This window comes from Aedes albopictus, chromosome 1 (assembly GCF_035046485.1).
Source record: "Aedes albopictus strain Foshan chromosome 1, AalbF5, whole genome shotgun sequence".
In the NCBI taxonomy this organism is placed as follows: domain Eukaryota; kingdom Metazoa; phylum Arthropoda; class Insecta; order Diptera; family Culicidae; genus Aedes; species Aedes albopictus.
This window is the reverse complement of record NC_085136.1, coordinates 309,924,545-309,950,116: the sequence shown is the minus strand read 5'-3', so window position 1 is coordinate 309,950,116 and position 25,572 is coordinate 309,924,545. Positions and strand designations below refer to the sequence as shown.

Sequence of the window (25,572 nt, the reverse complement as noted above, 5' to 3'; positions counted from 1 at the left end):
GCATTCAAAAAGCCTTTCGCCATCTTTTAGCAGAATGTAAACACAGCTGTATACATGGACCTGTCAAATGAAAAGGTTTTTCACTGCACAACATAGGCCTTTTCATGTGACAGATCCGTGCATGCATTTGTTTACAAAGCTTGAACAACAGCTGCTAACAAGAACGTGTCATCTTCATAGAAGAACTGTCAAACGCCCGAACAATCAGCTGATTTAAGACGTCAAATGAAAAAGCCCATTGTTTGAAGACTTGTGATCTGAACATTACTATTTCATAAATAGACCTGTTCACTAGACGTTCTAAAACAATTTGGAAACCATTTGGCAGTTTATCTCATGCAAATGACATTCAGATGTTAGCCCTATTGCTCCATAATCATCAGTTGCAAACAAATACAGGCACAGAAGGGCCACTAGCTTTGCATTTCGTTATTACGCTTAATGTTTTGCGAGCTTAGAGATGTTCAAGTACACTGAAACGTGAAAAACAATCCATTAAGAACTTCTTAGTGAGATCTGTCACAAATTCCTGATCTGAAAATCGAGCGAGTTCGTTCCATCTTAATTCGATCGAGACCCATCTGAACATCCCTAGAACAGCTGCTCTACTCCAGTTTTCTCGACACAGTTACTGTGTGTTGCTGGTGTCATTTTATCTCTCTCGACACACACGCTGCAGCTCCTTCTGAGGTGGAGTCATTGCTGCTGGTTGGTGTACTGGTACGTAACTGCGCTTAGATCTAGATATTCATAGGGGGTGTAGGAGGAACGCTGGAATTTATTTCAATTAGTTTGTCAGCGTGCGATACCCAGCCCGAACAATTTGCATCGGAGTGGATGTGTAACACTATTAGGGAGCGGAAAATTGATGAATGTTCGTTTAAATGTCGGACAATGAATGCGAATTTAGACGAAGAATTCTTTAAAAAGTCTTTCGAGCTTTTTGGGTGAGAAGCCTTTCAAGCGCTTCTCGGTGAAAAGTCTTTCAATCGCTTCTCGGTGAGAAGCCTTTCAAGCTTCTCCCGGTGAGAAGCCTTTCAAGCTTCTCTTGGTGAGAAACCTTTCAAGCTTCTCCCGGTGAGAAGCCTTTCAAGCTTCTCTCGGTCGAGAAGCCTTTCAAGCTTCTCTCGGTCGAGAAGCCTTTCAAGCTTCTCTCGGTCGCGAAGCCTTTCAAGCTTCTCTCGGCCGAGAAGCCTTTCAAGCTTCTCTCGGTCGAGAAGCTTTTCAAGCTTCTCTCGGTCGAGAAGCCTTTCAAGCTTCTCTCGGCCGAGAAGCCTTTCAAGCTTCTCTCGGTCGAGAAGCCTTTCAAGCTTCTCTCGGTCGAGAAGCCTTTCAAGCTTCTCTCGGTCGAGAAGCCTTTCAAGCTTCTCTCGGTCGAGAAGCCTTTCAAGCTTCTCTCGGTCGAGAAGCCTTTCAAGCTTCTCTCGGTCGAGAAGCCTTTCAAGCTTCTCTCGGTCGAGAAGCCTTTCAAGCTTCTCTCGGTCGAGAAGCCTTTCAAGCTTCTCTCGGTCGAGAAGCCTTTCAAGCTTCTCTCGGTGAGAAGCCTTTCAAGCTTCTCTCGGTGCAAAGCCTTTCAAACTTCTCTCGGTGAGAAGCCTTTCAAGCTTCTCACGAGTGAGAAGCCTTTCAAGCTTCTCACGAGTGAGAAGCCTTTCAAGCTTCTCTCGAGTGAGAAGCCTTTCAAGCTTCTCTCGAGTGAGAAGCCTTTCAAGCTTCTCTCGAGTGAGAAGCCTTTCAAGCTTCTCTCGAGTGAGAAGCCTTTCAAGCTTCTCTCGAGTGAGAAGCCTTTCAAGCTTCTCTCGAGTGAGAAGCCTTTCAAGCTTCTCTCGAGTGAGAAGCCTTTCAAGCTTCTCTCGAGTGAGAAGCCTTTCAAGCTTCTCTCGAGTGAGAAGCCTTTCAAGCTTCTCTCGAGTGAGAAGCCTTTCAAGCTTCTCTCGAGTGAGAAGCCTTTCAAGCTTCTCTCGAGTGAGAAGCCTTTCAAGCTTCTCTCGAGTGAGAAGCCTTTCAAGCATCTCTCGAGTGAGAAGCCTTTCAAGCTTCTCTCGAGTGAGAAGCCTTTCAAGCTTCTCTCGAGTGAGAAGCCTTTCAAGCTTCTCTCGAGTGAGAAGCCTTTCAAGCTTCTCTCGAGTGAGAAGCCTTTCAAGCTTCTCTCGAGTGAGAAGCCTTTCAAGCTTCTCTCGAGTGAGAAGCCTTTCAAGCTTCTCTCGAGTGAGAAGCCTTTCAAGCTTTTCTCGAGTGAGAAGCCTTTCAAGCTTCTCTCGAGTGAGAAGCCTTTCAAGCTTCTCTCGGTGAGAAGCCTTTCAAGCTTCTCTCGGTGAGAAACCTTTCAAGCACTTCTCGGATGAGAAGCCTTTCAAGCTTCTCTCGGTGAGAAGCCTTTCAAGCGCTTCTTAGTGAGTAGCCTTTCATGCACTTCTTAGTGAGAAGCCTTTCAAGCTTCTCGGATGAGAAGCCTTTCAAGCTTCTCGGATGAGAAGCCTTTCAAGCTTCTCGGATGAGAAGCCTTTCAAGCTTCTCGGATGAGAAGCCTTTCAAGCTTCTCGGATGAGAAGCCTTTCAAGCTTCTCGGATGAGAAGCCTTTCAAGCTTCTCGGATGAGAAGCCTTGCAAGCTTCTCGAATGAGAAGTCTTTCAAGCTTCTCGGATAAGAAGCCTTTTAAGCTTCTCGAATGAGAAGCCTTTCAAGCTTCTCGAATGAGAAGCCTTTCAAGCTTCTCGGATGAGAAGCCTTTCAAGCTTCACGGGTGAGAAGCCTCTTAAGCTTCACGGGTGAGAAGCCTTCCAAGCGCTTCTCGGGGGAGAAGCCTTTCAAGGGCTTCTCGGGTGAGAAACCTTTCAAGCACTTCTCAGATGAGAATCATTTCAAGCACTTCTCGGATGAGAATCCTTTCAAGCTTCTCTCGGTGAGAAGCCTTTCAAGCTTCTCTCGGTGAGAAGCCTTTCAAGCTTCTCTCGGTGAGAAGCCTTTCAAGCTTCTCTAGGTGAGAAGCCTTTCAAGCTTCTCTCGGTGAGAAGCCTTTCAAGCTTCTCTCGGTGAGAAGCCTTTCAAGCTTCTCTCGGTGAGAAGCCTTTCAAGTTCTTGTTCAAGCTGCTCTCGGTGAGAAGCCTTTCATGCTTCTCGGGGAGGAGCCTTTCCAGCTTCTCACGGTGAGAAGCCTTTCAAGCTTCTCTCGGTGAGATGCCTTTGAAGCTTCTCGGGTGAGCAGCCTTTCAAGCTTCTCGGGTGTGAAGCATATCACGCTTTTTGGTGAGGAACTTTTTAATATTATCAATGAATTGATAAGCTTCTGCTTCAAAAGCTTCAAAAGCTTTATCTGACAAGTTTCCTAAGTTTCTGCAAAGAAACTTCACAAGCTTTTGCTAAAAATTCACAAGCTTCACAAGCTTCTCACGAAATTCAAATTAGAAGCTTTGCAAGTATAAGCATAGGCTAATGATTAGAAGCTTCACAAGCTTCTGCTGAGAAGCGTGACAAGCTTCTGCTGAGAACCTTTACCTTCTGCTGAGAAGCTTCACAAGCTTCTGCTGAGAAGCTTCACAAGCTTCTGTTTAGAAGCTTCACAAGCTTCTGCTGAGAAGCTTCACAAGCTTCTACTGAGAAGCTTCACAAGCTTCTGCTGAGAAGCTTCACAAGCTTCTGCTGAGAAGCTTCACAGGTTTCTGCTGAGAAGTTTCACAAGCTCCTGCTGAGAAGCTTCACAGGCTTCTGCTGAGAAGCTTCACAGGCTTCACAAGCTTCTGCTGATGAGATTCACAAGTTTTTGCTGCTAAGCTTCACAGGCTTCTTTTAAGAAGCTTAACAAGCCTTTACTGAGAAGCTGTACAAGCTTTTGTTAAGAAACTTCACAAGCTTCTACTGAGAAGCTTCATGAGCTTCTGCTGAGCAGCTTCACAAGCTTCTGCTGAGAAGCTTCACAAGCTTCTGCTGGGCAGCTTCAGAAGCTTCTGCTGAGAAGCTTCACAAGCTTTTGCTGAGAAGCTTCACAAGCTTCTGCTGAGAAGCTTCACAGGCTTCTGCTGAGAAGCTACACAGGCTTTTGCTGAGAAGCTTCACAAGCTTCTGCTAAGAAGCTTTACTAGCTTCTGCTGAGAAGCTTTAGTAGCTTCTGCTCAGAAGCTATACAAGCTTCTGCTGAGAAGCTTTACAAGCCTCTGCTGAGAAGTTTCACAAGCTTCTGTTGAGAATTTCCTGAAAAGTTTCACTAGCTTTTGCTGAGAAGCTTCTTAAGCTTCTGCTGGACACAAGTGTAGAATTAGCATAAGTTAAAATACACAATAATAAAAATTAAAAAAAAATCTGCTGAACAGATTCTGCTGAGAAGCTTCACAAGCTTCAGCTGAGAAGCTTCACAAGCTTCTGCTGAGAAGCTTTACAAGCTTCTGTTGAGAGGCTTCACAAGCTTCTGCTGAGAAACTTAACAAGCTTCTGCTGAGAAGCTTTGCAAGCTTCGGTTGAGAAACTTTTCAAGATTTTGTTGAGAAGCTTCACAAGCTTCTTATGAGAAGCTACACAAGTTTCTGGTGGGAAGCTGTACAAGCTTCGGCTGAGAAGCTTCACAAGCTTCTGTTGAGTTGCTTCTCAAACTTTTGATGAGAAGCTTCACAAGCTTTACGAACTTCTGTTGAGAAGATTCAGAAGTTTTTGCCGAGAAGCTTCAAAAACTTGCTGAGAAACTTCACAAGCTTTTGTTAATATGCTTCACTCTTCTGATGAGAAGCAACACAAGCTTCTCACTAGAAATCTGGAGTATCTATTTAGAGTGACTAAATTTACAAACATAAAATAATTTGTTTTTCTATTCGGCTGTAAACATCTTCTTGAGCTATGGTCTTGAAACGATCAATTTTGATCGTTTAAATGTCAAACAGCTTCATCACATCAAATGACTAAGTTATATCTTTACAAACGAACTGATGCGTTTCAATTTTATTGCCTCATAATAAAACAGTCATCTACTGTTATGCGCCATTAACATCTGTGCCCCATAACTCCTTCGTCGCTTCAAATTCAGGAAGAAACAGTGGGAGCTACACTATTGCACCACCCACTTGAGTCGGTGGCATACTCGTCAGAGTACGACACAGAGGGCACAACAAAACTGCATTGCAATGCGTTTTCTTGGGGCTTCTTATTTGCTTCCAGTTTTTCAAACCATGACTAAATGCGTTTGATGTGGGCGTATCTGTACACAGTGTTTGAGACTTGCATAGTGGGAAGCACAACAAAGGAAGTACCTATTTTGGTAATGGGTAGAATTGTTTCGAATGACCTGTCACATTTTTGGGATAGTACACTCAGATAAAAAGTTCCGTGCAAAATCTGTAAGTGATCGTTTCGAAAATTAGTTTCCACAATTACGCTCAGTCCTGACATTTGACTTCTGCGGTTTGACAGTTAATCGATAGGATTTGTAAGGTTCTATGATGGAACTTCAAAGAATTCGATTCTAAGTACATGTGAGCTCTTTCCACTTTACTCTTATCTATAACTGGCAAAAACTACTCAGATAGTTCCAGTATCTTCAAACAACGAACTCCTTACGTTCTTTTATGTTTTCATTCCGGCATTATCAAAAACTGTACGATTGCAGTTCTACAATAGATAACCGAGAATTCTCCTCACCGTTATCAGCTGTTATGTGCTTGCTGGTGAGTCACACTCGAAGGTTGACAACTCACCAGCAGGGTGTCATTTTCGCCTCAACTCTCAACTTTCATACCCTCGTAATGGCCTAATTATATCGGCATTGTATTGTACCTACTGTACACAGAGTACAATTGCATAAAACCCAAATCGAAGCAGGCAGAGGACTTCACCGAAACGACGCGACGAACGGGACGACACGCGGTCATTATTCAACGTCAATCTCGTTCCGTTCGTGTGTACGTCCGCTCGCGGTGTCCGTTCATGGCCTGCTCCGATTCTTTTGATGTTGATGTCTCTCTCCCTGTATCTCTCGCGGATTATTTTGGCGATTGTTTTCAATCGAGGAGACCCAAACCCAGACGAGACGTGTGGATTTCTTTTGGCTTTTGGCACTTGCAGTGATAATTTTATGAGCGTTGAATGCAAAAATAAGAAAAGACAATGGTCGGTCGCTAAGACGGACCGGACAGCTGAATCATTAACACGCGTGGCGATGATGGCGATGACGTTGTTCGAATAAGTGCGGGTAGGCATGAGAAGGCATGAGTAGGTAATGCTGTTTCATGGTTCAGGTTGTTATTGGCAATGTCAGGAGATATGGGGTTTGATTGCTGTCGTTTTATTTTGAAGAGCAATGAAGGGCGAAAAATATGAGTAATTGAGGTAGCAGCAATGTTGTTCGATTACAATTCGATTTATACGACTCATTTCAAACACAGTTAGAAAAAAATCACGGACTTCGGTAATATTTTACCGTAATCTCAACCGTTAAGTTTTGTTTACCGGAAAAAATCGGTAAAACTGGCAACATTCACCGAACTACGTTAGAGTTTGACAGATAAACGATAACATTTTACTAAAATTTTGTATTTTTTTACAGAATTTCGGTAAAAATCCATTACCGAACGCTCAGCAGTTGAGACTTCGGTAAAAAAAATATCGAAACCTTTCTTTCGAGCTCTTCTGTACGTCGTACTGAATAATTTACGTTTGAAATGAAAAATATTTGAACGTCTTCGTTGAGAAGCCATTCAATTATCTAAGTGAGAAGCTTTCCGGTGATAATGGAACCATGAAAAGCGTTTTCTCCCACCCGTAAACACCGTGAAATAGTTTCCGTGAGCCTCACAAGCTAACGGATGTGTAGCTTTTTACTTTTCTCGATGAGCAGTATATCACGTATGCGTGTGAAAAGACACTCACCCTTCTCAGTGAGAAGCTGTTCATGCTTTTCATTTACTAAGTGAGCAACCATTGAACAGCCTTAAATGCTTTGTGATGGAATGCCTTTCAACCTGTTCAGTGAGAAACTTTTAAAATACCTCCTCGAAGTGTTTTTAGTTCCTCGATTGGATTTCTGTTTTTGGTTTTCGATGAAAAAAAAAACGTGAGAAGGCTTTCACACTTTTTCTTGGAAAGCCTTTTAGGCAATTTTGGTGAGAAGCATTTGACACCGCTCTTTGAAAAGCTTTCTATTCTTCTCTGTTCTCAGTTCTCGCGCCTACACACTCAATTTTTATAGCCCTTATCCATAGGCGAAACTACTGGGGGTGCCGGGGGTGCCAGGCACCCCCTAGCATTTGAATGCATTGCTGTAAGATATGGGGCGATGAATAATGAATGGATGAACCAATGAATATTTGTTTGTAGTGCACCCCCTGACAAAACTCCGTAGTTTCGCCCATGCCCTTATCAGAAGACTTTTAAAATCAGCTGATTTTGGGGGTCTTTGACAGTACTCCTATGAAAATGACAGTTCAGTATTTGCGCCTTTTTTCGGCAGTTGTAAACAGTGACACACACGAACCTGTCAACTATAAAGGCCTATACTGAACTAGGAACAGCTGAATAGGCCTTTTCAGTTGACAGGTCCGTGTATGGCACTGTTTACAAAAGACCCCCAAAATCAGCTAATTGGAAACGTCTTCTGATCAGGCCTATTCAGCGAAAAATGGATTGTTTACCTTTTGCACACGTTTTGACAGACGGTGTGAATACTGAGTCTCACTCTGAATCTCACCGAAGCTAGCTCCTCAGTTATAGTTTCGCCAACAAAGCACCGAATAGGCAATCTATAATCATCGATTTTTCTTCGTAGATTTTATACAGTAGACGTTCGATCGGTGCAAACGGTTTAACTGCAATGCTTTTTAACTGCAAGTCCGGTAAGTGCAACAATTTTGCAGTTATCGCAGCGCAATCCGTCAAAACGATGCGCCAGGTTAGCCCAAATCAACAGTTTAATGAATTTTGCATTCATTTAACGTCAATTGACGGGTTGTTGACGCCTGTCTAACGTTTCAGTTATCGAATTTTATTCGTTAAGTGAAACGTAAACATGTTGCAGTTATCGAACGTCTACTGTATTCGGATTATTCTGAAAAATACGATCAGTAATCGGATGATCTCTCGGTATAATCTGGAAGAATAATGGTTGAGAACTAATATCTATACCCATCGAACAGCTAATTCAATAGTTTTTTTTAATTGAAGAGTTGTGGAGTTTTTTACAGAAAATCGGTTGAGAAACGCTTGAGACATGATACAGTAGACGTTCGATAACTGCAACATGTTTACGTTTCAGTTAGCGAACAAAATTCGATAACTGCAACGTCAGATAAGCGTCAACAACCCATCAATTGACGTTAAATGAACGAGAAGTTCATTCGATTGTTCATTTGGGCTAACTTGGTGCACCGTTTTGACAGATAACGGTGCGATAACTGCAAATTTGTTGCACTTACCGGACTTGCACTTAAACCGTTTGCACCGACCAAACGTCTACTTTAATCTAAAGTTGACTTGTTTGTATGGGAGAACGCTGTCTTATACTGTATTTCAATAGAAACAACCGAAACTGGTTTAGAAGACAATATGCTCCTTAAGCCCTACCTAGATTTAAGGTTGAAGCCACAAAAGATGAGCTAAGAATACATTTCCCGATGATTTTTCCATTGATTGCGGTAGAAAAAAAAAAAATATATATTCTTATTTTTTTTTCATCGTGCGTCCCGCCCCTAGCTTTGAACTCACGATTTAGGTAAATTTTTGTTACCGTGTTCGTCCGAAAGGAACATTCCTGAGAATCCCCGGTGTGTAAAATGTCGAATTCTATCACGTTAAGATCGACCTCAAACGTCAAACTAGAATAGGCCTTTTCATGTGACAGGGTCCGCGTATGCATTTGTTTACGAAGGTTAAACGGATCTGTCATCTCCATAGAAGAACTGTCAATGACCCGAAAATCAGTTCTTCGTTTTTTAAGTTCGGAAAAAGGACTGTTACTATCAGAATACCATTCAATAAAAACGAAAATTGGTCTTTTATTTGAGGATTCTATGTATTAACGAGAAATAATTTAAATCTTTAAAAAAATGAATTGTCCAGTAAAATACGTATTATCTATTTGATCGTTTATTCAGGAACGAACGGCTTAAGTCAACTGTCACAGTCCTACCTAAGTCATGACCTACTTAAGATTGCGAGTAGCTTAGTTATTGAAGTATACAAATACAATCAGGCAACTCAACTTCTACAAGACACCGTATTTATTTGACTTTTTTTTAATTTTTATTTTTTAACAACTTTTTTCGGCTTTCAGTCACGGAAAAAGGGTTGATACTTCTGTATCATTGCCAACGTTTCGATCCTTGGGTTGGGATCTTCCTCAGGGCTCGATCTTAAGGCGAAACTGGAAGCATTTTCTCATTTTTTTGGTTTTTGATTTTTCATAAAATATCGAAGCAATATTTTCAAAATCGGTTTTCGTGCACATGTAGAGTATGGATCAAGGTATCTCCTGATTTTTTCCAGGTGGAAAATGTTTTTCGATTTTGCAGAAACCATTTTGTTGTGAAATTTTGTTTAAAAATGGTTTCTGTAAAAACTAAAAACATTTTCCATCTGAAAAAATAATCAGGAGATACCTTGATCCATACTCTACATGTGCACGAAAACCGATTTTGAAAATATTTCTTCGTTATTTTATAAAAAATCTAAAACCAAAAAGTGAGGAAATGGATCCAGTTTCGCCTTAATCAACTTGTGATAATCGAGCCCTGAGGAAGATCCTAACCCAAGGATCGAAACGTTGGCCATGATACAGAAATATTAACGCTTTTTCCGTGACTGAAAGCCGAAAAACTGCCATAATTATCAAAAATCCCACTCAAATCATTCCAAAGTTTATTTTTTTATCTGCAAATTTCAACTAAATTGCAAATTTTTCACACTTTTTTCATTTTTTTTTATCTTATTTTGATTGTTTTGCGTCTTCATCCCGCATATTTCATAATAAATATCGGTGTTCTTTTTCTCAAAAAAAAAAAAACTAAAACATGGAAAAGAACCTCTGAATTTTGAGCTGAACTTGAATTCAGGTTAGTCACTACATCTTCGGGTCTTCTCGTGGTAACGCGCCTGTCTAGTGAGTAGCAGTCGTAAGTTCCAGTCTCACCGTGAGGACGAGTAACTTTTTCGCCAATTCTTCTCCAATTTGTCTATTTCTCACTCATGCCAGTATTTGTAAAGTCTAGCTTTTGGAATTAAGTAAAACTTCCACTCAGCCGCAAAAATCGATAAATTTGACTAAATAAATAATAAACAAAAAAAGAGATATACATAATATGGCAACACTGTCTTCAGCAAAAAAAGATGCATACTGACTGAGAAATGGAACACTTTCGACCACATTTTTCTGCATGAGAATATCTACAACTTTGCCGCAGACATCCTTCAGTTATCTCTGATTATGAAAAAAAAAATAGTTGTCTATCCAGTTTTTGGTAAATTTATCAAAAAAAAAATGAAAACTTGCTCCTTAAAAGATGCAACCACTGGCTGTGCAGAACAAAATGGACGATTTTTCTCACTTTTTGTCAATAAACGTGTTTTTTTTCTCAAAATTTCAACTTCGGAGTATTGGCTTTGCAGTCTTTTGGGAGAATTGAAAACGCTAGTTTATGATTTTTTATCCCGACGTTTCGGTCCGTATGGGACCTTTCTCAAGGATTCATCCGGTCAGGCTTTCCTAGACATCTTTGAAAAAGGTACCATACGGGCCGAAACGTCGGTGAAACAAAATCAGAAACTGTTCTCAATGCTCTCAAAAGACTCCAAAGTGAAATCATCTCAGCCGTATTCCAACTAAGCCAGATTTCGACCACAGTACACTACGGGTTTGGAAACTCCAGATGGCTGTAGAACTTACAATGCCCAATATTGACGCTTGCCCAAAGCAGTGCAAAATGTTCCTAGAATCCTTTAGGAAATCATGACTAAATTTTTGGTAAAAGGCTCATCAAATCTAAATGCCAACTTCAGACCATATTCGCTGCCGGAAACATTTCCTTCAGGAATTGGAATGAATTCCTTTCCGGAATTGGAATGAATTCCTTTCCGGAATTGAAATGAATTCCTTTCCGGAATTGGAATGAATTCCTTTCCGGAATTGGAATGAATTCCTTTCCGGAATTGGAATGAATTCCTTTCCGGAATTGGAATGAATTCCTTTCCGGAATTGGAATGAATTCCTTTCCGGAATTGGAATGAATTCCTTTCCGGAATTGGAATGAATTCCTTTCCGGAATTGGAATGAATTCCTTTCCGGAATTGGAATGAATTCCTTTCCGGAATTGGAATGAATTCCTTTCCGGAATTGGAATGAATTCCTTTCCGGAATTGGAATGAATTCCTTTCCGGAATTGGAATGAATTCCTTTCCGGAATTCGAAGGAATTCCTTTCCGGAATTCGAATGAATTCCTTTCAGGAATTCGAATGAATTCCTTTCAGGAATTCGAATGAATTCCTTTCAGGAATTCGAATGAATTCCTTTCAGGAATTCGAATGAATTCCTTTCAGGAATTCGAATGAATTCCTTTCAGGAATTCGAATGAATTCCTTTCAGGAATTCGAATGAATTCCTTTCAGGAATTCGAATGAATTCCTTTCAGGAATTCGAATGAATTCCTTTCAGGAATTCGAATGAATTCCTTTCAGGAATTCGAATGAATTCCTTTCAGGAATTCGAATGAATTCCTTTCAGGAATTCGAATGAATTCCTTTCAGGAATCCGAATGAATTCCTTTCAGGAATTCGAATGAATTCCTTTCAGGAATTCGAATGAATTCCTTTCAGGAATTCGAATGAATTCCTTTCAGGAATTCGAATGAATTCCTTTCAGGAATTCGAATGAATTCCTTTCAGGAATTCGAATGAATTCCTTTCAGGAATTCGAATGAATTCCTTTCAGGAATTCGAATGAATTCCTTTCAGGAATTCGAATGAATTCCTTTCAGGAATTCGAATGAATTCCTTTCAGGAATTCGAATGAATTCCTTTCAGGAATTCGAATGAATTCCTTTCAGGAATTCGAATGAATTCCTTTCAGGAATTCGAATGAATTCCTTTCAGGAATTCGAATGAATTCCTTTCAGGAATTCGAATGAATTCCTTTCAGGAATTCGAATGAATTCCTTTCAGGAATTCGAATGAATTCCTTTCAGGAATTCGAATGAATTCCTTTCAGGAATTCGAATGAATTCCTTTCAGGAATTCGAATGAATTCCTTTCAGGAATTCGAATGAATTCCTTTCAGGAATTCGAATGAATTCCTTTCAGGAATTCGAATGAATTCCTTTCAGGAATTCGAATGAATTCCTGAATTCCTTTCAGGAATTCGAATGAATTCCTTTCAGGAATTCGAATGAATTCCTTTCAGGAATTCGAATGAATTCCTTTCAGGAATTCGAATGAATTCCTTTCAGGAATTCGAATGAATTCCCTTTCAGGAATTCGAATGAATTCCTTTTCAGGAATTCGAATGAATTCCCTTTCAGGAATTCGATTGAATTCCCTTTCAGGAATTCGAATGAATTCCCTTTCAGGAATTCGAATGAATTCCCTTTCAGGAATTCGAATGAATTCCCTTTCAGGAATTCGAATGAATTCCCTTTCAGGAATTCGAATGAATTCCCTTTCAGGAATTCGAATGAATTCCTTTCAGGAATTCGAATGAATTCCTTTCAGGAATTCGAATGAATTCCTTTCAGGAATTCGAATGAATTCCCTTTCAGGAATTCGAATGAATTCCCTTTCAGGAATTCGAATGAATTCCCTTTCAGGAATTCGAATGAATTCCCTTTCAGGAATTCGAATGAATTCCCTTTCAGGAATTCGAATGAATTCCCTTTCAGGAATTCGAATGAATTCCCTTTCAGGAATTCGAATGAATTCCCTTTCAGGAATTCGAATGAATTCCCTTTCAGGAATTCGGATGAATTCCTTTCAGGAATTCGAATGAATTCCTTTCAGGAATTCGAATGAATTCCTTTCAGGAATTCGAATGAATTCCTTTCAGGAATTCGAATGAATTCCTTTCAGGAATTCGAATGAATTCCTTTAAGGAATTCGAATGAATTCCTTTCAGGAATTCGAATGAATTCCTTTCAGGAATTCGAATGAATTCCTTTCAGGAATTCGAATGAATTCCTTTCAGGAATTCGAATGAATTCCTTTCAGGAATTCGAATGAATTCCTTTCAGGAATTCGAATGAATTCCTTTCAGGAATTCGAATGAATTCCTTTCAGGAATTCGAATGAATTCCTTTCAGGAATTCGAATGAATTCCTTTCAGGAATTCGAATGAATTCCTTTCAGGAATTCGAATGAATTCCTTTCAGGAATTCGAATGAATTCCTTTCAGGAATTCGAATGAATTCCTTTCAGGAATTCGAATGAATTCCTTTCAGGAATTCGAATGAATTCCTTTCAGGAATTCGAATGAATTCCTTTCAGGAATTCGAATGAATTCCTTTCAGGAATTCGAATAAATTCCTTTCAGGAATTCGAATGAATTCCTTTCAGGAATTCGAATGAATTCCTTTCAGGAATTCGAATGAATTCCTTTCAGGAATTCGAATGAATTCCTTTCAGGAATTCGAATGAATTCCTTTCAGGAATTCGAATGAATTCCTTTCAGGAATTCGAATGAATTCCTTTCAGGAATTCGAATGAATTCCTTTCAGGAATTCGAATGAATTCCTTTCAGGAATTCGAATGAATTCCTTTCAGGAATTCGAATGAATTCCTTTCAGGAATTCGAATGAATTCCTTTCAGGAATTCGAATGAATTCCTTTCAGGAATTCGAATGAATTCCTTTCAGGAATTAGAATGAATTCCATTCAGGAATTCGATTGAATTCCTTTCGGGAATTCGAATGAATTCCTTTCGGGAATTCGAATGAATTCCTTACGGGAATTAGAATGAATTCCTCTCAGGAATTCGAATGAATTCCTCTCAGGAATTCGAATGAATTCCTTTCAGGAATTCGAATGGGTTCCTTTATGGAGTCGTGTGCATTAGTTTCAGCATTTCGAGTGGATTACTAATTTATTTCATAAATTTGAGCGGCAGGAAATTTATTTCAGGAATCCGAGTGAACTCCTTTCAGAAACTGGAGTGATTTCCGTACAGAAATTTCTTCCATAATTTCTTTCAGAAATTAGAGTGAATTATTTTAATAAACTCGAGTGAACTCCTTTCAAGATTCAGGTGAATATTTGTCTGGAATTTTGGTGTATTCCTTTCAATTTTTTGTTTCAAGAATTCCGGTGCAGCACGTGTATTCAAGGGCCATTAGTTCGGCACTGTGGATACAAATATTGTTTCTTTTTTGTGAATGTTATTTCACATCACAATAGTGCACACAGTAAATCGCATAAGATATCGCTTCAAGTCGTATAGCATTACTATTGTCCTGCTAATGCACGTATATTACCTTCACTTTTGCACGCATAAGACACTTTTGCTAAATCTTATGTGATGTAACTTGCTCGTCTCGTACATAAAACACGGTCATAAACTTGATTATATGTATAAATGGTTTGTTTTGGTTAAACTTAGAAGTTTCACAAGCTTTTTTACAGCTATATCTCTTTTCGTTCCGTTAGTGCTAACAAATCTGGAGAATTCATTCAAATCCACTAATTTCAATTGAAGTTCAAACGGTCACCGTTCTGTTGTCAACAACTAGGTTTTACTTGAAATGGGTCAGGAAATAGGTATCAGATTGACTGGCTGTGAATTTTGTTTCACGAGTTCAGCAGTTCGATGTCAGCGGTATGGATGCTGCAATGAACATACATAGTTGATGTTTCGCTGATATATCAGTTGAAATTCGATTGCCGATCGAAACAACGAGTTCTAGATTCTGTGAGTGTCATAAGAGTGATTCGCTCGCGATGATAATGATTGAACTATACATGCAGGATACGATTGACAATCACACAACGATCACGATCATAGCCGAGTGATGATGATCTGATGGCACACGATGACGAATGCTGAAAGAACGGTCCTGCATCTGTCACTGATGAAACTGTTCACATTTGTGCTTCGAGCGTCGGTGTTACGGGGCGAGGCGGATTTGATACTCGTCGTGATATTCGGATGATGGATGAGTTTCTAACGCACGGATGTTTGCCTCATCAATGAATAGAGCGATTTTCGGATGAATAGCGATTTCTTTTCGTGCGATGTATTGGTGCAGTGGGACTACTGATAGGCAAAATTTGCTTTTATTGTTATGACAAAACGAAAAAAAATCAGTAATGGGATACAACATATAAAAACACCGCGATAAGCGCGGCGACGGTGAGGCTGGCTGCAGTGTGTCAGCGCTGGAAGAAGAGCGGTGCGTGTGCGATTGTGATATGATAAGAGCGAGCGAACAGTAGGCGAATGAAAGAGAGAGAGAGGGGGAGAGTGAGCGAGTGCGCGAGGCAGCAAACCGAGGGGTATTTTGGGTGAAAAATACAGTAATTAGAAGCGAGTTGAGAAGGTTGATTGATTGATCCTTGCACCCGGTTTTATCTTCGGGAAGGGTTGCTCGTTTTGTGAGAGGATGTGATGATTATGGCTGATAACGATGATATGGGTAAGAACCGAAAATTGTGGATGGCTGGTGGACCTAACCTTGAAGTGATGGGGTTTTTGGAAGGATTTTCAAAGGGGGATAGAGGGTGGAGACTCTGTGAAGAGCTTGTGACGACTTACCGTTGGTGCTGAAGTGTGAGCGTTTGGACGTTCCATCGTCGGTTCCGTCATCGAGGGGCCGCTTCCGGGAGTCCCCTAGTTCGGGACTTGGACAGGTCGTATCCATCGCGGCATCAGCGGCCATGTTTTGGAGACAATCTACGTGGGAATACACTTTGGCGGCTTTCGGGGGACTCGGGTTCGACGCGAAATAGAACCACTCTGCGGGTTGGAGGGTCGCTATGTTTTGGACCAAAGATTGCTGCTCCTGTAGAGCCACTGTAGCGCTGGGCACTGGGACTTTCTCTTCTTTCAAAATCGGGGGGAATATGTGCCCGCTGACTGCTGGTTTGGTTGTCTATCGCCGAGGGCCTATCGGAACGCGATAGAAACGAGAACTGCGACGATGGTCACCACACTCTCACTTGCTGTTCGACACACGGTTTGCGTGTGCGACCTCTCTCTCTTTCTTTCTCTTCTTCGTGACAAATTCACCAATTCCCTAATCTCTCTCACACACGCGATAGTGACGGCCGCGACGACGGGATTCGAGGAGGTTCTCTCCTTCGCTCTCACGCGCTTGTACCTCGGAGATGATTACGTTGATGATGGTCAGCTCTAAGGTTTGTCAGCCCTGACTCTCACTTTTCTTTTTTGACGTTTAGCACAGAGCCCGTTTTGACAAATTCCCGTGCAGGGCACTGCTACGCAAGCGAAAATTTGATTTCACAAAACTGTTTCACATCGATTTCGCCACTCACTTAACCACCATTTCCGGTGTTCGACCACCTTCCGATCACGGCAAACTCGACTTTTCGCAATGTTAAACCCCTGCTAGCGCACCTTTTCCGTCGCTGAGCTCGACCACAGCAGGCGTACGGGGGACAGAATTCTTCCACGGCCAGCTACGAAATCACACAAAAATCCACCACTTTTTGCTCAGGAGGCCACAAACTCTCGCCTTGTGCTCGCTCTCTATCTTTTGACCACTTTTTTCCTCCCTTCTATCCCTGTGCGTACGGATTTTCTTCAAATTTTATCACACATGTGTGAAGAACGAGCGCGAGACGCGACACCTATTGCGCAAGTGCACACACGGTCACACCGAGAAGCAAAAAATCAAAGGAGGCGAGCGCGACGAGTTCGAGTCTCTCCCGCGTCCGTCCGTCCGAACTTTTTTTTTCTTATCCCTCTTTTGTGATCGCCGTTCGTCTCCGCGAAATCGGCTGCGACCAGTTTCTTCTGCTTTCCGCTTTTTTTGGTCTCTATTCGAATGGTGAGTTGTTGGGCGCTCGCGCGGACGACCACAGAACGTATAGGATAAGCCCGGCTCTAGAGTAGAGTGATGTGTTGTGTTGTTGTGAAGCAGCAGCGTTGTGAGCACTGACTGACTGGTTCGGAGCGAACGGACCGACCACCATTCAACCCAGTCGCAGCGATTCGATGCGATGCGGGTCACTCACGAGCACACACTTCGAAACGACCGACGGCCCGAAACACGTTTTCGACGATCTCACACATTCACCACTGGCCTGTGCAACCAACACCACCGTGCGAGTGGATTCAGATGATTCGGAGCGCACTAGTTTAGGTTCGTCGCAATGATGATTGTCACTTCGAGTCGAGCCTGGTCATTCGAAATCTCACTTTCAATTGAAACTGAATCACTGAAACAATCACTTCATTCGCTCGGGTCACTTGATCGCGAATTTTCAACTGACACACTGACCGTCACCAAGTGTCGGTGACAATAGACGTGAATTGGGATTCGTCGGGGAAAAACGAATTCCTTCGTGCGTCGTGCTTCAATGATGGGAACGAGTGTATGGCAATAAAAATTTCAATTGACTGAATGACGGCCACTACGACGACCACGAACGAATACACGCAGCCGTGTGAACGCGTATCGAAGAGAGAGAGAAAGACAGAGCAAGGGAGAGTGAGTGACTAACGCTGACCATCCAGGGTGAGAGCGAGCGAATCAGGCTCTCACGAGATGGGTTGGAGTTTTCGGGGTGGTGGCAATCCAGGCAACACAGTCAGTTCAGTCATTCATTCAATTACCCGAGCTGCGGAGAATTATTGAATGATCGGGCAATTGAGATGGTGGTTGAATCGCGTTGAGTGTCTATATTTAGAGTCACTCGTCTCTGTATAGGGAAGGCGTGAGAGGATGTGAGTGTGTGTTCTGCTGGTGGTAAGGTCGAATGGGAAATTATGTTCGGATTTATACTGTTAATAGGTAACCAAGGCTGAGATGTTTAATGGATGGCGATGTGTGCGAGGGAAACAGATACCTTTGGCAGTAGGTATGTTGGTAGGTTTTGTTGTCTGAATGGTGCGGGCTGACTAATGAGGAACAGTGAGCGGAAAGTGCGTCATTTGGGTAAAATTCTGAAGAACAACCGGTTTTCATCATGGTTTTCATATTGTATTGTTACTGTTTGTTATTTTATTTTCTTCTATTTTTTTGGTTATGACTCAAAAGAGGTTCTACGCCAACACAAATTTTGTTAATTTGAAACAAACATTTAATAAGTTATTTCAAAAAAAAAAAAAAGGTTCAATTTTCCATACTTTTTGTGAACTGACCGTAATTCCTGTATTAATACAACAACACTTATTTGGGAGCCCCCCCCCCCGTAGACAAATCGAGAATGTAAACAAGTCGATGTTCCAGCTCTAACGTCAAAGTAAGTTTTCCTTGCAGAAATTTTTTAAGGTTTTCGAGCAGTTTTCATGGGAACTGATTCTTCTTGAGGAAACATCAAAACAACCAGCACTACAAGGGAGATGAGTTAAGGGCAGCAGAGAGAAGAGTCCAGGGGCTTGACGGAGCGGTAGCGGAGAGGTCAAACCGCCCTTCGGCTCGAGCTGCGTGGCCGAAACCTGCCGAGAAGACGTGGCCCGCGGGGGGCAAGAAGCATTACGCGCCTGATACAAGGAACTAGCTCAGAAGGTATTGAATGAAAAAGTGCAGGTGCGAGTCCTAACAGCGGAGGCGACTCTTCAGTCTAAAAACCTGAGGGAGCTCACAGCCGAACCTAAGCAACTGTGCGAGGTAGATGCACCAAGAACATCGTTCCGCCTGCGAAAGGCTCCTGCAGGCACGCAGATCGCCGCGATCAAGCTTCCTGGTACGGGAGGTGACCAGGCCATTGCAGTCGGCAAGATCAGAGTAGGCTGTTCAGTGTGCCCGCTTAGCATCTACGAGCCGCCAGAGGCGTGTTTCAAGTGCTTCGAGCTAGGACACGAGTCGTGGGCGCGTAAAGGCCCTGGCAGAAGCAAGCTCTGCATGAAGTGGGGACAGGAAGGCTACATCGCCAGGAAGTGCAACTCGACACCAAAATGTCTGATTTGCACGGCGAACAAGGGTCACAATGCAGGCGGGCCTAAATGTCCAGACACGCAAGGAGGTCGAACCAACTGACGATAATGTGGGTTACACAGCTAAACCTGATCACCAATTGCAAGAGAGTTCGTGGGGCAATATCACGCTGGATTTATGGGTGAACGCGCTACAACGGACCAGATGTTCGCCATCCGCCAGGTGTTGCAGAAATGCCGCGAATACAACGTGCCCACGCATCACTTGTTCATCGACTTCAAATCGGTGTATGATACAATCGATCGAGAATAGCTATGGCAGATTATGCACGAATACGGATTTCCGGATAAACTGATACGATTAATCAAGGCGACGATGGATCGAGTGATGTGCGTAGTACGAGTATCAGGGACACTCTCAAGTCCCTTCGAATCTCGCAAAGGGTTACGGCAAGGTGATGGTCTTTCGTGGTTGCTGTTCAACATTGCGTCTGGAAGTGTAATAAGGAGAGCGGGGATAAACACGAGTGGGACGATTTTCACGAAGTCCGTTCAGTTGCTTGGTTTCGCTGATGATATTGATATTATAGCTCGTAAATTTGAGACGATGGCAGAAACGTAAACCCGACTAAAGAGTGAAGCCAGGCGAATCGGATTAGTCATTAATGTGTCGAAGACAAAGTACATGATGGCAAAGGGCTCCAGGGAGGAATCACCGAGCCCGCCACCCCGAATTTATATCGACGGTGATGAAATCGAAGCGGTTGAAGAATTCGTGTACTTGGGCTCACTGGTGACCGCCGACAACGACACTAGCAGAGAAATTCAGAGGCGCATTGTGGCAGGAAATCGTGCTTACTTTGGACTCCGCAGAACTCTACGATCGAATAAAGTTCGCCGTAACACGAAGTTAACTATCTACAAAACGCTGATTAGACCGGTCGTCCTCTATGGGCACGAAACATGGACCCTACGTTCAGACGACCAACGCGCCCTTGGAGTTTTCGAACGGAAGGTGTTGCGTACCATCTACGGCAGAGTGCAGATGGAAGACGGGACTTGGAGAAGGCGAATGAATCACGAGCTGCATCAGCTGCTAAGAGAACCAACCATCGTCCATACCGCGAAAATCGGGAGGCTACGGTGGGCGGGTCACGTCATCAGGATGTCGGATAGCAACCCGATTAAAATGGTTCTCGAGAGTCATCCGACCGGTACAAGAAGACGTGGAGCGCAGAGAGCTAGGTGGGTCGACCAAGTGGAGGACGATCTGCGGACCCTACGCAGAGTGCGGAACTGGAAACAAACAGCCATGGACCGAGTGGAATGGAGACGGCTACTATGTACATCAGAGGCCACCCCGGCGTTAGCCTGATCGGTAAGGTAAGCGCCAATATCACGACTTACACCACACGTACTAACTTTAAAGTTTGGACACCCCGTATTGTTTGTGTCGGACAGGCCAGTGCCAAGCGACGGATGGCCCTTTTCACTTGTCTGACTACTAGGGCTATACTGCCGTTCTTCGCATAGTTGTCCCATGTTATATGGGTTTCCCATATAACATGGGACAACTATGCGAAGAACGGCAGTATATATCTAGAAGTTGCGGTGTTGTTATTAATTGCTGTATGAGTACGGCTGGAATATATTGATTTCGGAATGCTGGCGTTCTCAGTCTTGGGTAAATCAAAACGGAAAGTTTTGCTTTTCCCGACGTTTCGGCTTTTTATTAAGCCTTTTTCAAGACTGAGAAAGCCAGCATTCCGGAGTTGTTATTAACCGAATCTTGCATTCTGGCAGCTCGTAGGTTCATCGCTCGCAGATAAGCTTCTCAGATGTGTACTCCGACCAGGGAAAACAACTCCAAGGCGTGAGACGACGAGACGTTGATCACAGCACTTGCGGAGGTAGAATCTTTGGTCAGTTCGCGCCTTCTGACCTATCTACCGCTAGTGAGTGAGGAGTACAAAGCCTTGACTCGAAGCCAAATCATTTTTTGCTCCTCTACCGCAGTAGTTCAACCAGCACGCGAAGCCGACACATGATGCAGAAGCCCCGTGTTCTAACTAATTAAGGTTAAGCTCGAGAGTATCTGCCAGTAATGTCGCCGCAGTGAAAATGGTTCGGAGCGGTGCGGAATGTCCAAGCCGGTGACCTGATGATAACTGTCAACGGGAAGGAAAGGAATAGCTGGAAACGCGGAAGAATCCTTCAAGTTTACCCAGGAAGGGAGGGGCCAGTTCGAAAAAACGACGTGCGTAGTTAACAACTTTGATAATAAGGTCGCACTATTTAGACTTCGGAACCCTCAAAGGATTTCTCCTTGAAGAAACTGCAGCAGGAATGTCTAAAAGAACTCTAGAGCAATTTCTGTAGGAAATCCTGTTCAAATCCCTGAACTGCTGTACGAAACTCTGAAAAAAAATCTGCTGGAATCCTTGGTGGTTCAAAAGTCTCTCTAAAAAAGATCCCTGCAGAAACTCCTGAAAGAAAAACCGCTAATTGGAATTGGATTGGAATTCCAGGAAGAATCCCCTTAGGAATTCTAGGAGGAGTCCCCGAAGCAATTCCAGAAAGAATCCCCGAAGAATTTCCATGAGAAATCCTAAAGGCATTTTAGCATGAATCCCAAAAGAAATTCTAACGGGAATTACTAGATGAGTCACCAAAGGATATCATGGAGGAATCTTCGAAGGCATTCCAGGAGAAATCCCCGAAGGAATTCCAGGAGGAATCCCTGAAGGAATTCCAAGAGGATTTTCAGATAACATCCCCGAAAGATGTCTTGGAGGAATCCTTGAAAGATCTCCTGGCAGAATCCACGAAAGATTTCCAGGAGGAAAGCCGGAAGAATTTTCAGAATGAATCCCTGAAAAAAAATCCCGTAGGAACTCCATGAGAGATCCTCCAAGGAAATCATCGAGTTATGCCTGTTATAGTTTCAAAAATAATCTTGAAGGAATTCCTAGAAGAATCCCTGAAACTCCAGTAGGAATTCCTGAAAGAACTTCTAGAGAAATCTCTGATGTAACTACTGGAGACATCCCTAAATCCTCCAGGAAAAATCTCCGAAATAACTCCAGGAGCGGTCCCTGAAAGAACTCCTAGAAGAGTCCCTAAAGGAAGAACTCCTTTTAAAAATCCCTGAACCCTCGAGCAGCCGCGTCTTCGATCACTCTCAGCGACACCACACTCACGCTGTGTACAACCCGAGTGTGGGTTTTTTCATGGTACGTGTACTCAATACACGACGCCACCGCTCCCTGGTTAAGGGTCTTTTCAAAGAATCTTAGAAGGAACTCCTGAAGGAATCTTAGAAGGAACTGGACCAATCCCGAAATGAACTTCTGAAGGAATTCCAGACGAAACTTGTGGAGGAATCCCTGAATCAGCCTAGAGGTATCTTAGGATCCTCCTGTGAGAATCTCTTAAGGAAATCCTGGAGAGATCTTTGAAGGAACTCCTAGAGAAATCTGTGAAGGAACTTCTGGAGAAAAACCTGAGGGAACTTCTGAAAGAATCTCCAATAAAACATCTGGAATCATCCCCGAATTTTCTTGGAACTACTGGGGAGATCCCTGAAGGAACTTCGCAATATCTGAAAGATCTACATACTATATTGCAGGAATTCTAGAAGAAATTTCTAGATTCATTCCTAGAGGAACTCTCAAAGAAATCCATAGAACTCCTAAAAAAATCTATGAAAAATCTTCATGAGGCATCCCGAAGAAATTCTAAGAGGAATCCCTCAAGAAATATCAGAAGGGGTCCTAGAAAAAATCCCAGAAGGAATCTCAGAAGGATCTCGGAGAGAAATTTTGGAGGAATGCTTGAAGGAACTCTTGCACAAAAGACTAGAGAAACTGCCAGGGTAACTCATGAAGGAATTCCGGGAGTGATCCCTGAAGGAACTCCTAGGGAGATCCCGGAGGAACGTCGATTTTTGCGTGACATATTTTGTGTATCACCCCTTATGTGTGTTTGTTATATGTTTTCTCATGCCATGTGAACGGCGCGATTATACCGTGGAAAGCGGCAGTGTCGAACACGTTACCGGGAGCCTCAAAAATTAGGCACACAAATGTTTCTTTTGTGTTGATTCTCGTGGTTCTACGTTTTTCTTTGTTTTTAGCTAGGTGGTGCGAATAGAAACGGTTTTATTTTTCAAGCTAGCTAACACACTCCTACACACTCCCGGCACACAGCTTGTAAACACGCACGAGCGTTCAATTTTCTTGCAACCACCTCTCTCAGCGCGGTTGTCAAACACGCCGTCGCGACGCTGTTCGGAAATGGTAAACATGATCAATCCACCATTATTCCGATTTCGTTCTCGTGTTTAAAGTTTATTATTTTCCATTTGCGATGGAAATTTTGATGGATAGTTGTTACAAAATTAGCTAAAATAGGCTCAAAACAATGTTTTTCCTTCTCCTCGCTTTCCAACGGCTTGACAGCTGCAAATGGAGATATCGTGACAACAGTTTTGATTATATCCGCAGCACCTAGATAACAATACTCTTCAATCAATCACACAGGTTCAACAAGGCTTAACATAACCTCCATCTTCAATGTTTGGCTCCCGATGTTTGGCTCCCGATGAGAGAGTATATTGAGTCAGTCCGCGACACTTAGGTTTTTAGCATGTTTCCTTTTTGCACGGAGAGACGAAACTACCCAAAAGTGAGTTCTTTCCACTCAACTTCGGCGTTGCGTGCGTCAAGCCAATTTTGAGTTGGTGGAATCGATGTTTTTTTTGGGTTGTTCCCGCTTGCTTCCATGTGAAAAAAATACCTAATTTTAAGTTTTTTTTCACCCAACCGAAATTTTGACTACGTTATATTCACTCAAATTTGAGTACTGTGCTAGAAACTCAGTGTTGGGTTGACGCACGGAACTGCAAAAGTTGGGCTGTTTCTCTCTTCACTCTCTGACAACAATAGAAAGAGCGCATGAAAAGGGAGATGAAGAAGAACTCAAAATTGAGTTTAAAAGTACCTAATTTTGAGTTTTTCAGTTTCTCCGTGTGCGCTTCGCTCCCGCTCAAACATCGGCGGGAACGTACACAGAGAAAAAAAAAAACAAAAATGTGCATTTGAGGCACATGGGAGCGTGCACAATGACGTTCGCTTTCCGTCTCCTTCTCTTTCTCTCCTTCGGCATCGGCCCATATCCAAGTAAACATTGCCCTTAAAATTTTGAGGGCAATGTCTACTTTTTGTAAGAGAATATCTGAGGTTATGTTTGTGCAAGCCTCTACTGTGGCAGCAAATGTCAAGCCTGACCGATTTCGTGAAAATCGTACCCGGCTGTTGAGCTCGGCTCATCACATTACAGTATTACACATTTCAGAGCGATATTGAAGAGTAGCCAAGAGAGTCCCTCAATAAGTCGTCATCCTCGGCGAGATCAGAGTGAACTGGAAAGTTCACCCGATAGCCTTTTATTCCTTCTAAACCATACGGGGATAATCTGCTCAACAGACACTCTAACAGGAAGGTTAGGGTAGTGTGGGGCTGAGGCCGTCTTCTACAACAAAAGTAAAAGCCAGGACTTCTCTCTCCTCGTACCCACTAAACCATTCCTATGGTCGCCAAACCCTACGTCTCTCCGGAACCACCAAGAAGGTATTGCTACAGAGAGGGGCTAGTGCACATCGCACCCTCAAGGTTAGCTGCGTAGCCTAGCAGCAACGAACATCGATGACTCTCTCTGGAGAGTCCATCACGGTAACATGCTGGCGCTTAGCCAGTTTCCCGAGTGGTCCTCGCCACTCCCTTTGTCCTCGGAAGGCGGGCAGGGTCAACCCCGCCCGCGCCCAACTGCTTTGCAGACATCAAGAACTGATGCCCACGTGCAACCCGATCTGACCTGTTGAAGGTAAGGGTATCACTACCCTTCAGGCCCTATCAGCTGCACCAGAAGGTTGCTGACAGCAGGGTCTCCACCTGACCTACCCCGACCCTTGAAGGGGACCCCTTTCCAACCGCGGGCTCGGATCCAACCCAGTAGACCGACGCCATGATAGCACCGCTACCGGAACTTCCTCTCCGCGGCCACTTAATCGCTGTAAGGGTCGATCTCGACCGCAGGGCACCGGTATGACCTACGAAGCCGACTCCGAACCCCTGGACCACCTCTTGTACTGCATCTGGACTAGCCATTCTCCGAGTCCACGCGCCACCTCCTCTGTAGCTCCCAGACGATGTGGGTAATAGCCGTTGAAACGGCGTTCCAGCCAAACTCATCCCTACACATCCTCTGGACCAAGTTGTCCGGAGATGTGTCCTCCCCGCATGGGGCAAGCATGCGGTCACGCATTGTGCGAAAACGCGGGCACACGAACAAAACGTGTTCCGCCGTTTCCTCTAAACCATTGCACACTGGGCATTCAGGAGAATCCGCATGCCCGAAACGGTGTAGATACTGTCGGAAGCAACGATGACCTGTGTCAGGTGGAATGTAACTTCCCCATGGCGCCTATTAACCCAACTATTTACCCTCGGTATCAACCTATGAGTCCATCTTCCTTTGATGGAACTGTCCCACGCGCGCTGCCAT

The 25,572-nt window shown here is 43.1% G+C and overlaps 1 protein-coding gene across 4 annotated transcripts in view; it reads right to left on the bottom strand.

Moving 5' to 3' along the window:
* LOC109402403 (RNA-binding protein Pasilla) overlaps positions 1-17,662 on the bottom strand; it is a 195,108-nt gene extending 177,446 nt beyond the window's left edge. Inside the window, exon 1 of one of the 4 annotated variants that reach the window (XM_029874044.2) lies at positions 15,703-17,662. In XM_029874044.2, the coding sequence (XP_029729904.2) occupies positions 15,703-15,826 (124 nt within the window). In that variant the 5' untranslated portion in view covers positions 15,827-17,662. The remainder of the gene's footprint in view (positions 1-15,702) is intronic. The other 3 variants (XM_029874042.2, XM_029874036.2, XM_029874039.2) reach the window with 3 other exon arrangements.
* Positions 17,663-25,572: the final 7,910 nt, after the last annotated feature.